The sequence below is a fragment of the Colobus angolensis genome, unplaced genomic scaffold (assembly GCF_000951035.1).
Source record: "Colobus angolensis palliatus isolate OR3802 unplaced genomic scaffold, Cang.pa_1.0 Scaffold164, whole genome shotgun sequence".
In the NCBI taxonomy this organism is placed as follows: Eukaryota; Metazoa; Chordata; class Mammalia; order Primates; family Cercopithecidae; genus Colobus; species Colobus angolensis.
The window spans coordinates 4,159,943-4,176,800 of NW_012114755.1; the positions used below are offsets into that span (position 1 = coordinate 4,159,943).

General features: G+C 43.9%; 1 protein-coding gene across 1 annotated transcript in view; it reads left to right on the forward strand.

Annotated features, from left to right (window-relative positions):
- The window catches only part of SLC6A5 (solute carrier family 6 (neurotransmitter transporter), member 5), a 53,926-nt gene extending 37,629 nt beyond the window's left edge, over nt 1–16,297 (forward strand). Inside the window, exons 12-16 of the mRNA XM_011937503.1 lie at nt 412–543; nt 1,708–1,807; nt 8,772–8,872; nt 13,514–13,681; nt 15,946–16,297. Of these exons, the coding sequence (XP_011792893.1) occupies nt 412–543; nt 1,708–1,807; nt 8,772–8,872; nt 13,514–13,681; nt 15,946–16,101 (657 nt within the window). The 3' untranslated portion in view covers nt 16,102–16,297. The remainder of the gene's footprint in view (nt 1–411; nt 544–1,707; nt 1,808–8,771; nt 8,873–13,513; nt 13,682–15,945) is intronic.
- Nucleotides 16,298–16,858: the final 561 nt, after the last annotated feature.

Genomic DNA, 16,858 nt, shown 5'->3' on the forward strand with positions numbered 1-16,858 from the left:
GTGGGGCTGAGACAACCACAGATCATGCTGACAGGTGCTCAGAGTTTAGTCTTTGGGTGCAAAGAGGGTTTTTCCTCAAGTAGAAGAGCAAATGCAAGGTAAACTGGAGGACAGGAATTTATATCTCATGAATACAAAATGAAACTTAAAATGTCCTAATGGGTGAATATGAATGCAAGTCTCTGGGGGCTGGAAGTGCAATTTTTAAAGCTCACATCCTACTTGGGTTCTCTTGGCTGCCCGTGTGGGTTGGACCCCAAGGAGGCTTTTTAGACCCCTTGAGGGAATGCCATCCTAAAAACCAAACCTAACACAAATACAGCTTTCCTGGATGGGACATGCAAAGGGCTTGGGGGTACCTTCTGGGTGGTACAATTTGACTCAGATGTTCATTTCCTGACACGGTTTCAGTTTGCCACCATCGAGACCATAGTGACCTCCATCTCAGACGAGTTCCCCAAGTACCTGCGCACACACAAGCCAGTGTTTACTCTGGGCTGCTGCATTTGTTTCTTCATCATGGGTTTTCCAATGATCACTCAGGTAAGCTGCCTCCTGGGCACAGGCTTGGGGTGGGGATAGGTGGGTGGGAGCGCCAATGGCTATCTGTCCTTCAACCCTTAGCAGCTCTCAGACCTTATAATCAAAGGCAAATCATTGCCATTTCCATGTAGATGGCAGCAGTTCATTAGGGATTCTGACTGTAGAGGGAAATATGTCATCTTGGCTACCAGTGATGCTTCTAGTATCTCATAATTGAGATGTAGCCTTATTGAGCCAACAAGGCAGGTGTGTCCTACTTTAAGAAAATAGAATACGTGGCTTGGTGCAGTGGCGCATGTCTCTAGTCCCAGCTACTTAGGAGGCTGAGGCAGAAGGATTGCTTGAGGCCAGGAGTTCATGGTTGCAGTGTGCTCTGATTGCATTTGTGAACAACCACTATACTCCTGCCCAGGCAATATCGTGGGACCCCGCCTCTAAAAAAAGTAAATAAAAAATTAGGAAAAAGAAAACAAAATACATAAAGATCTTTATTTACCAACTAGGTACATTTTCTGATGATTACTGTCATGTATGAGTCAACAGCCACTTCAGTTTCTTCTGAGTGTCTTGGTAAATTGTGTTAACTCACTCAGTATATATATTGCTTTTGTTGTCTCTGTGGCCTTGAGCAAGTTAACTACTCAGGGCTTTAATTTCTTCCTCTGTAAAATAATGGATTGGAATGTGAAGGTCTCTGCACCTTATTTATTGTTGGGAGACTTAAAGAGTGAGGTAGAGATACATGGGGATGTGTGAGAAATATCCAGAGACACCTAAAGGTCATCGGAGGGTCAACTGAATGCAGATGCATAGGTGGATATGATCAATTGCTTAAAGCAAAAATAAAGCCACCTGGCTGCTTTCACATATACTTCAGACATTGACCTTTGCCTTCCAAGAATAAGATGTTAAATCACTTTTTTTTGGTGCTTGTTATATTGATTAGCTCAGAGCCTGTTGAGGAACTGCTTTGCTGACACAGGAAGGCCTCCAGCTTACATGCTGGACCAGGTGTAGGTTACTGCTATTGAAAAGAGGGGAGATACATGGACTCCTGTTTGCACCTGACTCTTCTTAGGATTGAGATAACTGGCTGTTAAACGTGGGAAGAGAGAGCCTGGCTCCAGGACGTATTTGATATTGATTGTTTCTCTCTCCTGTTAGGGTGGAATTTACATGTTTCAGCTTGTGGACACCTATGCTGCCTCCTATGCCCTTGTCATCATTGCCATTTTTGAGCTCGTGGGGATCTCTTATGTGTATGGTAAGGAAATCACTGTGCCTGTTGCTTAAGTGGAGCTTGAGTGTCGGTAAGGCATTCATGGCAAGCAGATTTTCCATACTTAATAAGACAATACAAGGCTTAAATTGCAACTATTTAGGAAACCTAAGAGAGCTGCACCTTTGTTTCCAAACTTGCCTCAAGTTTGGAGTTCCAAACTTGCCTCAAGACCACTGTGATCCAAATTTAATAGGGAAACAAGAGGTGGCTGAAGATGAAACTTAAAAATCTTTGTATCAGAAATTCCTAGGACTCAGATACCCCTTTGGGTATGGTCTGGTATGTGAACAGTTAATGCTTTAGCATAATGGCCAGATCAGGGAGAAGGAGGCTACTTTGCAGGCATGAAATTATTTCCTGATCTTCAGTGCCCATGCAGCTTGAATTGAGGGATAACTTTGTATGGTCCCTGGGTACTGCAGTGAGAAGAGACCACTCAGCTCACAGATCCTTAGGAAACTTTACTAGCATCACAGGTGCCTGTGATGCAAAATCTCAATCTCAAATTTTTCCAGGAATAAACTTCCAGTTGTCTTACAGTTTATCCTTCTTACTATCACAATAGCAACCAGCTCGCCATATCAGTGGGGCCATTATCAAGAACAGAAATGGTGAGCTATCAGATGTCATCTTTGCCCTTTGTGTGGAGGTGTTTGTCCTCGGGTTTCAAGGGTATCTCCTGGTCTCTTGTATGCACTGTCAGTTAAAGAAAGTCCTATTTGATTCAAGGCCCTACCGACTTCCTTCTGCTTGGAAGCCTGCTATATATATATAGAGAGAGAGAGAGGGGGAGAGAGAGAGAGAGAGAGATACCATAGCAAATATCAGGAAGGCAAACATTTCCAGTTCAGATTATCTAACAGTACTTCAGAGCTCAAAAGAGACAGCAACATATTCTAAGCCAAAAGGAAGTGAAATATATTATTTGGAATGCAGCATATGCTCAAGGGACAAATGTACCATCTGGAGCCCAAAGGAAGAGGGGTCTAGGCCAGAGGGGTCTGCAGAGCTCTGCAGGTATCCCCGTTAAGAGCATCTTATTTTTAAAGTAATTGTTAGCCTCCACCCAACAGGTGCTTAACAGTGTCTTGCTTTTCTGGAAAGCTCATTAAAATAAAGGGGGTGGAGTGCGAATCCAGATGGAAAAAAGAAACCTCCTGTGTAAACATCCTGGTACTCACTCCAGAAACAGGATGATACTTGCAGTCAATTTTGAACATTGGTAGAAGGGGAATTTATTTCAGACTAGAGACCACATCCCCACTGCAGGGAGAGTTTAGTTCCTGGCAAGAGAGGTAGGCAGGCATGCCAGTTGTCCTGATGAGATCAGAGACCAAGCTGCCAGCACTTTTGGCTGATAAGACAGCCTGGATCCTGCAGTGATGGTGTGATTGAAGACCTGCTGTCGGAGTTAGGGTGAGGCTTCAAAGTGCTTTCTAGCTGAGCAGAGAGTGGTAGAAACCCAGTGAAATCCACCACAGAGAATCATAACTTTGTGCCCAGAAACCAAAGTCCTTGCCAGGAGAGGCAAGAAGAAGAAGCCTCCAAGGTCCTTCTTTGGCAACTCAGCCCCTCATGGGTCCACATGTAAGCTGAGGTCACCAGATGATCTGTTGGCAAAGTCAGGAAAGCTCTTTATTTGCAGCACTGGCCCAAGTGCAAGTAACTATCTCATTTACATCTTCTGTTACCTGTATCCTAACTGCTGATTGCCACAAAGGGCACGTTTGCACAGTTCTTCCCTATAAAAAAGGGCTATTCAGGATGGTTTAAAACATCATTAAAATAGGAACCTCTTAATATTTCTGTTTTTTGGAATCAATAGCTTCTCCCCCACCTCCATACAAATCCAGTCATAGATTTCTTAGTTCTGAAGGAAAAAATAAATCCTGAGTGCTTTAGTCCCTGGGCTATGTTAATTTTCCTTGGGACCACCCAGGGAATCCCCTGGTTTCTAAGTAAGAGTGCTGGTGTTGGGTTTGCCTCCAGAATCAGGTTGACTCTGTGCTGGGCTCAGGCTGAACCTGACTTCTGCAGTGTCAGATGTGGCTGTACGCCTCTGATTAGGATCTGGATGGAATTCTAAGAAGTGAATCTCAGGAAGAAAAATAAGCTAACATGACTGTTGGAGGTTAAAAAAAAAAAACAAACCTGGACAAATCTGTAATTTATATCCCAGAAGACAGTGTATTCTTTATTGAGATCATGAGGCCTCAAACCAGTGCAGAGTTCATTTAAAATAGTAGAACATAAACCTGTGAAGGGTTAAAATGAACCTGACTCACCTGGTGTACTACCTTTCTAGCCAGAATTTTTAAAAGCCAGTGAATAGAAGAGATTTGTGTTTTCTTCTTGTTTCGAATAATCTCTAGATTCTAGAGGATATCATCCAAACATTTGAAACATGGCAGGTACAATTTTCAAGTTTTATTAGATTGAAACAGTTGTTTGACGTTCTCAAGTCAACATGCCTCAATGGCCAATAGCTGGCGTCGAGCTATCCAGGTTTAAAAGTGTAACTCCCTGAGTTGTGTGTAGAAGTGGTCCCTTCAGCAGACTTTTAGCTAAGTAGAGTCATTTTGAAAAAATGATTTGCATTTTTCTGGAGCCAGTACAGTGGTCTTTTGGCTGGAGGAACAATGTGATTGAACAGCCACCACCTGTGCTCAGAGAGGAACCACACCTGGCCACCCAGGAGGGAGAGCAGCCCCCATGAACAATATCCAGACCAAGGGCACGGGTGTGGTTTAGAGAGGCAAAAGCCACAAAGGTGCATGGGGGAAAGTGACTGACTGGTTGAAGCAAGTCCTTGACATCTCAGTTCAGGATCTTTTGGTTGTATGCAGTTTGTCATGGACTGATTTCTAAGCCTCATATCTGAGTCTAAAATAATAGCCACAGGTTCACCACCTTTTTGTTTCCCCTGCTGTTTTTCTACTAATTCAGACTCATTTTTGAGAAGCAGCTGCTCAGAGACCTTTTGGGGCCCGACTACTTGCCCTCTTACCCTTCCAGGCTTGAGGTCATGCAGCAGGCAAGTCCCTCTTGCCCATGCTCAAGGCTCCATAAACAATTCCTTTATCATGAGTTAGGCCTTGAAGGCAAGATGGATGTGGATTAGGGGAAAGGAGAAAGCAGGCAGAGGAAGCCATATAAACAGAGGCCTAAGATGAAAATAGCTGTTAACTCAGTGAAGAACTCAGGTGGGGACTTGAATGTGGGCCAAGGCCTGGGTGCCGTGAGCGAGGCAGAGGCTGGAGGAACTGGAGAGCTTGACTCAGGAATGGGCACAATGCAGGAGGGTTGCATGAGGGGGGAAATGACTTTCCAGGCTCCAAACTGGCCCTGGAACCCAAGCCTTTTCACTCTTGGTCCCAGGACTGCTCCTCTTCATTAAGTTGTCTCTTGCTGAAAACTGAGCACCCATGATCCACCCCTTCCTACAACCTGGGGTCCAGATCTTTATTCTCTCTTGGGGGGCTTGAGCACTTTAACCATGATACCCTTCTCTTATAGGAGGCTGCTTATGTGTATTCCTTAGGTCTAACCTTGAGCCCTATCATAACAGTGTCCCCAGTCAAGCCACATGCCACCATCTCTTGGGGATGGTTTCACGAAGGGGAACAACATGGCAACAGGATTGATGCTAATAATAGAAATTTCTAGAATATCTCTCTCTCTTTTTTTTTTTTTTTAGAAAAAGAACTGAGGCCTGCTGTTGGTGCTTTATACATATTTTTCAGGGCCTCAGCTTTGACTTCTTTTTATTCTCTCCCCTTACTTATGCTCAGAGGGCCTAGTGTTCAGAGGCCACTCATTTGAAGGTGTGTAATAAAAACGAAAGGAGACTAACAAATCCAAAGGTGATCAGGTCAGCTGCTCAAAGCATGCAGTTCTCACCTGTAGACCCAAGAAAGCAACCTGGAGTGTCCTTGCATCATGGATTGACCTCTCTGGAAAAGCCTTAAGAGCTCATTCGGCTCAGTCTCCCCAGTGAACAACAGCTTGGGCAGGGAGACTGTTTCACCTAAGGTCACACAGTGAGTCAGTAGCAGAAGTGGGTATCAACTCTTGGACCTTAGCTCCCATCCAGTGCTCTTTCCACTGTACCATGTTCGTGACTGACCGCTGTCAGACTTGCCTTAAAGTAGAGTGGGAAGCTCAGCTGCAACCTAAGGCATTTTAGAGTGAACTGGGAAAAGGAGCCTTGGATGAGTCCTCATACTGTTCCCAGCACAGGCTCCTCCACAGCAGTCCTGAGGCTTGGTGGCCCTCCATGATGGTTGTTGTCAGGAGGCCTGGAGACTCACTGTCCTGAGGGGTGGCTGACATCCTCAGTCTGAGCTTGGTAGGAAGTAAAAGCAAATGTCAGGAGCGGAGGGCTGTGAAGGGTCTCAGGATCCATTATTTTGATAGTGGTGTTTGAAGTGGAGTTTTTTGGGTTAATTTTAAGATTAAAGTATAATGTACATACATGATATATTTTTCATTTATGTATTTTTATTAGATATTGACAAATTATAATTGTATATATTTATGAGGTACAAAAGTGATGCTATGTGTTATACAATGTGAAACGATTGAATCAAGCTAATTGACATATCTATCACCTCAAATACTTATAATTTATTCCTCCTGTCTAACTGAAACACTGTATCCTTGACCAAGATCCACCCATTTTCCCCATTCCCCAACCTCTGGTTACTACCATTCTGCTGTCTCCTTCTATGTGTTCAATTTTTTTTTTTGAGATTCCACACATAAGTGAGAACATGCAGAGTTTGTCTTTCTGTGCCTGGCTTATTTTACTTAGCATAATGTCCTCCAGGTTCATCCATGTTATCACTCATGACATCATTTCCTCTCTTTTAAAAGGCTGAATGGTACGCCATTGTGTATGTACACCACATCTTTTTTATCCATTCATCATCAGTTGATGTACACTTACGTTGATTCCATTGATGCTGCAATACACATGAGAGTGCAGGTATCTTTTAGACATACTGATGTCAAATCCTTTGGATATACACCCAGTAGTTGGATTGTTGGATCATATGGTAATGCGATTTTTAGTTTTCGGAGGAACATGCATAATGTTTTCCATAGTGGCTGTACTAATTTACATTCCTACCAACAGTGTACTAGGGTTCCTTTTTCTCCACAAGAGTATGTATCTTGAGTGTACAGCTCAATGAATTTTCACCCCAATGTAACCAGAACCCAAATCAAGATATAGAACAGCAGGGCCATTCTTTCTTTTTTTTTTTTGTGAGATAGAGTTTCACTCTGGCTGCCCAGGCTGGAGTGCAGTGGTGCGATCTTGGCTCACTGCAACCTCTGCCTCCCGAGTTCAAACGGTTCTCCTGCCTTGGGCTCCCAAGTAACTGGGATTACAGGCATGTGCCACCATACCTAGCTAATTTTTTGTATTTTTAGTAGAGATGGGTTGTCACCAGGTTGGCCAGGCTGGTCTTGAACTCCTGGCCTCAAGTGATCCACCCACCTTGGCCTCCCAGAGTGCTGGGATTACAGGCTATAGCCACCATGCCTGGCCCAGCGGGGCCATTTTTTAAGGGTCTGAATTGAACTATTCCATTCTGCAGAAGGAAAACTCCAGTCGCTTTTCTAGCCCAGCAAGAGACTGTCTTCTCACATCACATTTATCCTTCCCCACTTCCAAGTAGCAGAGAGCAGGCATTGAAAATACAGGACCAAGAGGGATAAGTGGGACTGAGATGGGGCTGGTGGGGGCACTGATCAGATGAAGGCAGATGAGGTGGTGGACAGGGAGGTGATGGCAGAAGGGGGAGAGGTGGCCAGTGAGGAAGAGGAGCACCCAGAGACTGAATTCACCTGCTCTCATGGAGCTCAGGGCAAAAGACCCAGAAATCCGAGGAGGCTGGGAAATCCTGAGAACAGGAGGAGCAAGGGACCAAGGTCTAGAAAGAAGGCCTGAAAATGTGCAGAGTATTCTTGATGGGAGGAGTTGTTGGTAAGTCTCTCTTGACCTGCAGGTACCCACTTTTCAGGAAAATGATGGAGGCTGAAGGAATGATGAGTTTTTAAGCTGAGGCCATATTGAAGTCAGAGTTGCTGACTATGAAGGAGCTTGAACTTGGAGACTGTACAGGTCCCGTCAACATCTTGGTCCCACAGTTCAGGGAAGGCCATACTTCTGATGAGGTTGGGAAAGAATGCAAGAAACTGCCCAATTCTAAAATATTTCTCAACGTCTTTTTCTTTTGAGGAGTGGTTTTAAAAACCTTCCTAAACCAAGAGGGTGCAGGGATGACGAATGTCTAGGGCCATGAGAGTAACCATCTCCTCTGTTTTTGCTTTAGTGAGGTTGATGAATGACCAAGAAGACAGCAGTCCTTTGAGTTCCAACAAAGTGGGTGAAGGACACTTGGAATTTACGTTGGTTTTTGCGTGCTATTATCATCTTGCATGGCAGAAAGATAAATGACTCATTGGAAGAGTGTCCTTGGGAGGGTGGAGGATAAAAGCCAGTGTGCAGTGATTTTCTCTCTAAATTCCGAGGCTTTCAGAATATACTCTGCTTATTGACCACAGTCTTCACCGATCTTGCCAGAGTTGTCACCAAGCACCTCAGAAAACAGCTGCATGTGTGAGATGTCAGGTTGTGGCAATGCTGAGAGCCTGGGCCAGGCTGGAACTGAGCTTTTTAGGTGTTACTGTGGGCTGACATTTTTGAACCTCACCACAGAGCATATTTAATATCTATTTAAGTGTCCAATTTGCCTTAATCTTCCTGGCAGTGTGTCATTTGTCTGATGGTTCCCTGCATAATAGGGGTCATGTTGATACCAGGCTGGGGCCAGCCCTAGCCAATGGTGCTTAAGTGAGGGGCTCTAGTGCCTGCCCTACACCCATCTCGCCCTCCTGCTACTGTGCCTTATACCTGTTTTTGCTTGTCTATTTGCAGGCTTGCAAAGATTCTGTGAGGATATAGAGATGATGATTGGATTCCAGCCCAACATCTTCTGGAAAGTCTGCTGGGCGTTTGTAACCCCAACCATTTTAACTGTAAGGATTTTGCATGTTTTCTTGTGCAGATAGCACCTTGCATACATATGTGGTGTTTTACGTTTGAACAGTGTGTGCCTGTGTGTGAGCCTGGGAGCTGGTGTGTTGCGTGGTGGTCTTGTCTTTCAAATGAGAAAACTGAAGTTCAGAGAGTTTAAAAGACTTGCCTAACAGTGCCTAGCAGGACAGGTGCAGAGCTGGGACTCCTGCATAGGTCTTTGGAGCACCCCTATGGCACATTCCCCATCATATCAGTCTGCTTTATCTACTAATAATGGATTACAATCATAGCCACGTTTTCCACGTGCTAACCACGTGGTAGGCTTTGTTCACAGTGCTTCCTATGTATAGCCTCATCTCTCCCTCACAGCAGCTCTTCAAGGTGGCATTATAATTATCTCCACTTTACAGATCAGGAAACAGAAGCTCAGAGTTGATGTGACTTGCATTGCACATCTAATAATTATCAACAGCTTGGATTTGAACTCAGGTGGTCTGACTCTAGAATTCATGCTTTTAATCATGGTTCAACACAGCTGCTCTACAACTAATATAGCATTAAGCTTTTATGCTAATTTTTATTGCTTTTGAGAACTACCTTGTCATCTTCAAGTGGGATGATGACATTTTGGGATCATCTGACATTCACCTTCTTAAAGATCAGAACCTTTCACGTTTCAGAAAATCTGCAGTTCAGGGACTTACATTCTCATGTTGTCACCTTTGTTATTGTGCTATAAGCTGCCAGCTTCGCCCCACTTTGCACTGCAAACACAGCAATTGACAGAGATCTTTTCCCCTCCTCCTCTCTAGCTTATGTAGGTGTAATTTTGGGAACGCTGGAGAATGTTGGCTGTAATTCCCAATGGATCCAGTAGGTGACACTAGAAACCAGATTAAGACCTTGGTTTTACTCTTACACATGTTACCAGTTTCGCTAAAGGAAGCAAGACAGGGTGAAAGTATAATTGCAAAGGGAATGTATTTTTTTTCTTTCTTCTTTCCTTCCCTCCCTCTCTCACCTTCCTTCATAAAATGAGTTTTAATCAAAACATCTCAATTTCTTTCTGAAAAGCTAGAAATGTAGACAGAAAAATCATTTAGCATTGATCTCCCTCTGTGTTGACACGAACGTGATACTGAGGCTGACATCTGTACCCATATTTTAGAGTATGCAATTTGTCTGAAAAGTCCCACCAGATTTGGGGCATGACAGTTGAAAAGGATAGGCTTTCTGTCTCTTGAATTCAGGACTGGAATGTATATGAAGAACTCGAATTTACCTAACCGGTGGGAAGAGAACATCTGTGAACAGACTCGCAGGCCTCCGGTGTTCCCATCTCCACTGCACTTGCCCTCTTCCCTGGATCCTACCACTCATGGTTTATGCTTGGCTAAAATCAAAGTTAGAACCTGTTCTAGATTCTCTCTTGCTTTTCTTCCCACCCCAAAGATACTGTGCTTCAGAGGATTTTATTATACCCTAGAACAACATTTCACAAAGTAACAATCAGCGCTGCTGTTTGTTATGGTCTATGTGAGGCAGGCACTTTATAAGCATTGTTTCTAAAGCTTAGGACCACTTTGCCTGCTGGGTGATTCCTCTCTCATTTTACATATGTGTACACTGAGGCTTGGAGAGGTCAAGGAACTTGCCCAAGGCCACTAGATTTGGAGGTGACAAAGCCAAGAATTGAATCCAGGGCTGTCTAAGCTTTAAGCCAATACCTAAAATATATGAATTCTAAAAACCTAGTACTTTCATCTTTCATTAGAGTTTGTCCAGTTTGGATTAAAATAGTTCGAATCATTTTTGTGAGCAGAATGTCAGAGAAGAGGAACTTTAGGGACTTGCTGTTTTTTGACAAAGTTCCTCAACTATGTTGTGCTTTACTTAGTTTCTAATATAAATCTTATGCCAGAAAGTTGTGGAGAGGTCCCAGAAAATATTCTGAACCAGATTCCCCTTCTGTGTTGGCTGGGAACTAGGGACAATGAGAAGGGGTCAATTCCATCCTCATTGTCAACTGATGAATCTCCCTCCAGCACCTTCTTTGGCTGCCATCACAAAAAGGTCAGGATGTACCTGACTCAGTGGCTAAATTATGATCTCTCATGGCCAGTCCCAGCCAAGGACAGTATTTCATCAGAATTAACTTGGCAGAGGGAAATTCATGGCAAAGGACAAATTTGCACCGGTAAGTTTGATATGATATGTGTGCAACTGGAAATGAGTATCAGAGGACCAAGCCCAACACTTATTTTTTGCCATCTGCCCTTCTATAAAATGGATATTTGTGGTGTGCTGGAATAGGCTAAGATTATGGGTTTAAATTACTTTGGAGCCCCTAAAATGAAATTGATCATTTTTATATATACCTTCATGGATTTATAGAGCTATAAATATTCTCCATGCAATTATTGTATACAAAGTCAGATCATGTTACTGAGTTATGCATGCACATAAGCAGATGTATTGCTATTTATATAGTAAATGAAATGGAGCAGCTTACCATAATTACATTAGACCATACTTCCAATACTCTGGTTAATAAAGCTTATAACTCTAGGGACAAATGTTTAAAAAGGGGCCTAGAGTAGACATCTCTTTCCATAGAAGATTCTTTTCCAACAGTTGTCTTCAGGCTCATGTTGCTTTGAATCAATACATTGAATTATTGTTGTACTGAAATAATCACTTGCCCCAGCTGCTTGGGCTTTGTGGTAATAATACAGATGCCTTACATCCATCTAGCACTTCACACTTTTCTAAAACACTTTCATACATTATCTTTCCTGGCAAAATTCCTTCCAATCTCTTTTGGGCAGTTATTTTGTGGTTTAAGTTAGGAAGAGAGGGGTGGGGAGAGGAGGAGAGGACTTATATGGGTACATTATTCTAGACTGATGCTGCTATAGGCAGGCTGAATACAGGGAGCCATAAACCGTTCAGGGAAATTTTCCCCCAAAGGCTTGAGTAGCGAAGTTAGAACCTTGGCTCCACTTTTTAAAGATGCCTCTATTTTTAGCACTTGAATTCCCTTCTTTCTCTTTAGCTGCACTGGCCGAGTCTTCAGAGGGTTCTCATGGCTGTTGCTAGCCCAAGTGTGCAGTGATAGGAGTTAATGGGCAGAAAACACATCATGACCCCTCTTAAAATTGAGGGCGGGGGGACTCATGAATAAATACCAAACTATCATTTCCAGAAAACCCCTGTGTTGTATACACAGAGTGAGACATATCCATTTTATAGCAGGGAAGTCTGAGACATAAAGGTCCCTCAGCTAATCAGTGGTTGGGCCAAGATGAGCCTGCTGGTCTCTGGACTCATGGCTCACCACATGGTGATGACGCCTGTTGTCCTTGAGTCATTTAAGGGGAGCTGTGCATCCCTTCTGTTTGTCCCACAGCTTATCATAGGACTAAGCTTCTGGCTCAGTCACTGCCTGGGGACCAATCTGGGTGTCACTCAGCCAGCATTAGAGGTAGCTCCTAGATGTGGGCCATTAAGCAAAGTAGATTCAATTTTTTAAAAGTAAAAAGATATAAACGTAATGGAATTCCCCTCCCCCTCCTTCCTTCCCCTTCCCTCCTCTCCCAACCCCTCCTGCCCCCTCCCCTCCCGTCCCCTTCCCTTTTTCTTGAGATCAAGACTCGCCCAATTGCCCAGGCTGGGGTGCAGTGGCATAATCTTGGCTCACTGCAGTCTTTGCCTCCCATGTTCAAGCAATTCTTCTGCCTCAGCCTCCCGAGTAGCTGGGATTACAGGTGCCCACCACCACGCCTGGCTAATTTTTATATTTTTAGTCAAGATGGGGTTTCACCGTGTTGGCTAGGCTGGTCTCAAACTCCTGACCTCAGGTGATCCGCCACCTCAGCCTCCCTAAGTGTGGGGATTACAGGCGTGAGCCACTGCGCCTGGCCTGGGTTTCTTTCTTATGACAAAAGCTTGATTGTTACCCATTATAAAAAATACAGGCTGGGCGCGGTGACTCACACCCGTAATCTCAGTACTTTAGGAGGCTGAGGTGGGCAGATCACCTGAGGTCAGGAGTTTGACATCAGCCTGGCCAACGTGGTGAAATCCCGTCTCTACTAAAAATACAAAAATTAGCTGGGCGTGGTGGCACATGCCTGTAATCCCAGCTATTTGGGAGGCTGAGGCAGAAGAATTGCTTGAACCTTGGAGGCAGAGGTTGTAGTAACCGAGATCGCACCATTGCACTCCAGCCTGGTTGACAGAGTGAGACTCTGTCTCAAAAAAAAAAAAAAAAAAAAAAAAAAAAATACAGACAACTCCTTAAAAACACCCACTATCATCCCCGCCTACCTCTGCCCACTTGTCACCTTGGTATATATCCTTTAAACTTGTCTTCTCTGCCTGTCTGTATGTATACACATGCACACATATTGCTCTGCTCCCATGGTTTGGCAAATGCAGGGTCAGCAGCTCAGTACATGTCATTTCCATCTCTTTGAAATTTAGTTTCTTCATTTGAAAAATGGATTAATAATACTACTCTTTCGTGGGTATAAAATATTAGAGATGAAAGCATCAAATGCATAACAAGGGTTTAATAGTGTTGAGTGCATGAATATTTCATGCCACCACCCTAACACATGTGTCACTTCTCTTTCCAGTTTATCCTTTGCTTCAGCTTTTACCAGTGGGAGCCCATGACCTATGGCTCTTACCGCTATCCTAACTGGTCCATGGTGCTTGGATGGCTAATGCTCGCCTGTTCCGTCATCTGGATCCCGATTATGTTTGTGATAAAAATGCATCTGGCCCCTGGAAGATTTATTGAGGTAATTCTGTCTACTTCTTTCCCTCCCAATTCCTCCCAAGGGAAAGCCCCTGAAAGCTCTGCACGTTAAAAAACAAAAGATTCGGTAAACTTATTCAAGAGGGAGACTTGGTGATGAAGCGATTACAATTGCCACCGTTTCTATTAACCCATTTTTATTATGTATGATTCCTCTAATGGAGGGGCTCAGCCAATCTGCAAGCAGAACCGTTATTATGCTAGTCCTCAGTGCGGTGACAGCTCTGGGGAATAAATGATCGAGGGTCTCCTCTTTCCTGGAGTTTCCTCCTCCTCTCCCCTCATTCACAGTTTAAATCTCAGTGTCTTGTTTTTAACCACACATCAGATTCCCCTTTCCCTGATGCTCCTCTCTGTCTAAGGCTTCTTCTTCCCAAACATTTATTAACATTAAACTTAAAATCACTACCCCCTCCTGTTGTGCCTCTGTTAGGGATGGTTGAGGGTCTCAACTGATTAAAATGTCACTGTTCCCACAGAATGTAGTGAGAATTTCAGGACATGGCTGGTATGAGGTGAGACTTATCTTTCTTTGTCAATTGGTCCCTTGCTGGACCCATTTCCCATCTCTAATGTGAAGAATCCCCACTGTCACTCCAGAGTGAATGGGACGGGGACTGCCTCTTGTGCCACCAGAGAAGTGTGGTCAGGCTTTTGTTATTTATGAGGAGTCACTTGCTTAGGTGTGCTAGGAATCACCCAGCCCTGCCTTGGTCTTGAGGATGCAGGAATCTGGCATTTTGGACTAGATCAGGGCTACTTAGGGTTTGCTCCAGCAACCAGCAGCATCCTTCTCACTTGAGAACTTGTTGGAAATGCACATGATCAGAATCCAGGCAGAAGACTCCTACTGAACCAGAGTCTTGGGGAAATGGGACCCTGGCATCTACAGTTTAACAAGCCCCCCCATTAGCGAAGCATTGGACTAGACTCAGGTGATAGAAGGCAGAGAAGAACAGTTTGGGCTTTGCTGTTGGTCTGCTGGGTTGAAAAAGGAATGAAGAAGGAACAGACCTCTGGGGTATCCCATTGAGGCTCTGGAGGGGAGACAGAGGATGGGAATCAGGCATGTGGTACGTGCACAACACAAAAGTCCACTGGGTGCGGGGGTAGCTTTTGTCTTCATTGGACTAATGGTGGAGACAGAATTAGCAAAAGGATATATAGGAATCTTTTTACTGCAGCCACATTCCAGTTTCCAACCTCAGGAAATTCTGTTATTCCCTTGAGGTAAATGAGGTAAGTGACTGACCTCATGGGCCTCCAGAGATGGTTCACTCCTGCCCCACATAAGCCTCCCCACCAACTGACCCAGAAATCTCTTTCCCTCTGAAAAGAACCTGGTTTAGCCTCTGCTACTTTTGTCTTAGGCTAAAATTCTCTAAACTGATTGAGTTGGCTATATAAATTTATTATGGTGGATTTGGGACACAAAGGTTGCAAACTGATGATTAAGGAGAGATTAAACCAATAGCTCTAAGTACCAACTTCACTTTAAAAGGTAATAAACATATAATTGTTCCCTCTTATGTAGTCAGAAATATGTTTTCTTTCCTTTTTCTAGAAAATATTCCAGTCAAGTTATGTTTTCCATAAAAATTTCAGCTGAAGGATTAGAGACATTCCTATTATTTTTAGCTTGCCTGCAAGAACCCACACTGCTGAACCAAGTCAGAGCGTGTATTTTGTCAACAGATAATTAAAATCTTTGCTCACTCTTGGCGATGTATCTTTGGGGTTGGATTTTTTTTTTTTTTTCCCTCTGGTCATTTATATCCTTCTGGGAAATATGCTAAACAAAATCCAATTATTTAGATGTAGCAACCCACTGTTGAGACTACAGAACGAAAGTAATCAAGCACATATCTTTTGCAGACTGTGTTTGGCAGTGAAGAGGGAAGCTTGCGGATTCCCTTCATTTGGAGGGAAAAAATGTATAATTAAAATCTGGGCCCTTTATCCTCTATTAATCTTGTGTAAGGCAAACACAGAGCAATTGCAATATTGCTTGCAGGGTGATGTAAATAATTTCAAGTGAACCAAACTAAGTGTCCTCTTGAATGTCTCTGGCCTAGTTAATTAATGAAGGCCGATCTTCCTAACTGCCTCTCTTGGTAGAGGGCCTCCTTGGCTCAAGCAAGGACTCTGGCCAAAGTGGTCATAAGCAGTTTGGGAATCAGTGGGTTATCTCCGGATGAGGAAGGCACATTACCTCTGTGACCATGTCTGTCTTTGGCTTCTTTGCAGAGGCTGAAGTTGGTGTGCTCGCCACAGCCGGACTGGGGCCCATTCTTAGCGCAACACCGCGGGGAGCGTTACAAGAACATGATCGACCCCTTGGGAACCTCTTCCCTGGGACTCAAACTGCCAGTGAAGGATCTGGAACTGGGCACTCAGTGCTAATCCAGTGCTGTGGGATGATCCAGACTTGATCGTTTTTTTCCTCTCTGCCTCCTCCTAATGTTTTCCATAGCTCTCCTCCCATCTTTCTTCATCTTTCTTCCTACATCTTGGCTCATATCCATGCCTGAGAGTGATTATGTAGAAAAGCAGGCGTAATGTCGCATGCTGTAGTAAAGAGCTACACGGACTACCTGAAGTGCTGTTTGCCTGTGCCCATGGTGACTGTTTCTGGTCAGGTTTGTCCTCTGACCACACGTTTTACCCTACAGGGGAGGATCAGTTAGATGAGTGCTGGTATGTATGCGTGGTTTGGTCAATAGAGGTATCCACCGTGTGATGTCATGGGGGGTGCCAGCAAGGCATATATAGAATGACCAAATTACAAGACTTAATTTGGACTTGAACAGAACTGAGCAATGTAGTGATCTTGTTCAGACACACAAAGTTCAAGACAGGTTTTTTTTTTTTTTTTTTTCAGAGAGCAGTGGTCAGAAAATGTTTTGGATGTAAGACAAGATCATTCAATTTGGACACCACTGCGGTGGTTAAGTTTGTATTTCTAGTCACCACTGGGGATCTGTTTCCTTCCTGTGGATCAGCCATCTCCAGTTACCACTAACTCAGACGCTACAGTCTGCACATTGTGACTTAGATTGAACTGTCAGTTTTCTCCCCTCAACTGTCTGGTTTTGTTTTAAATAACCACATTTATGAGTTCTTTTGGCCATTTCCTCCACCTCTGCCCAAGAAGCCATCA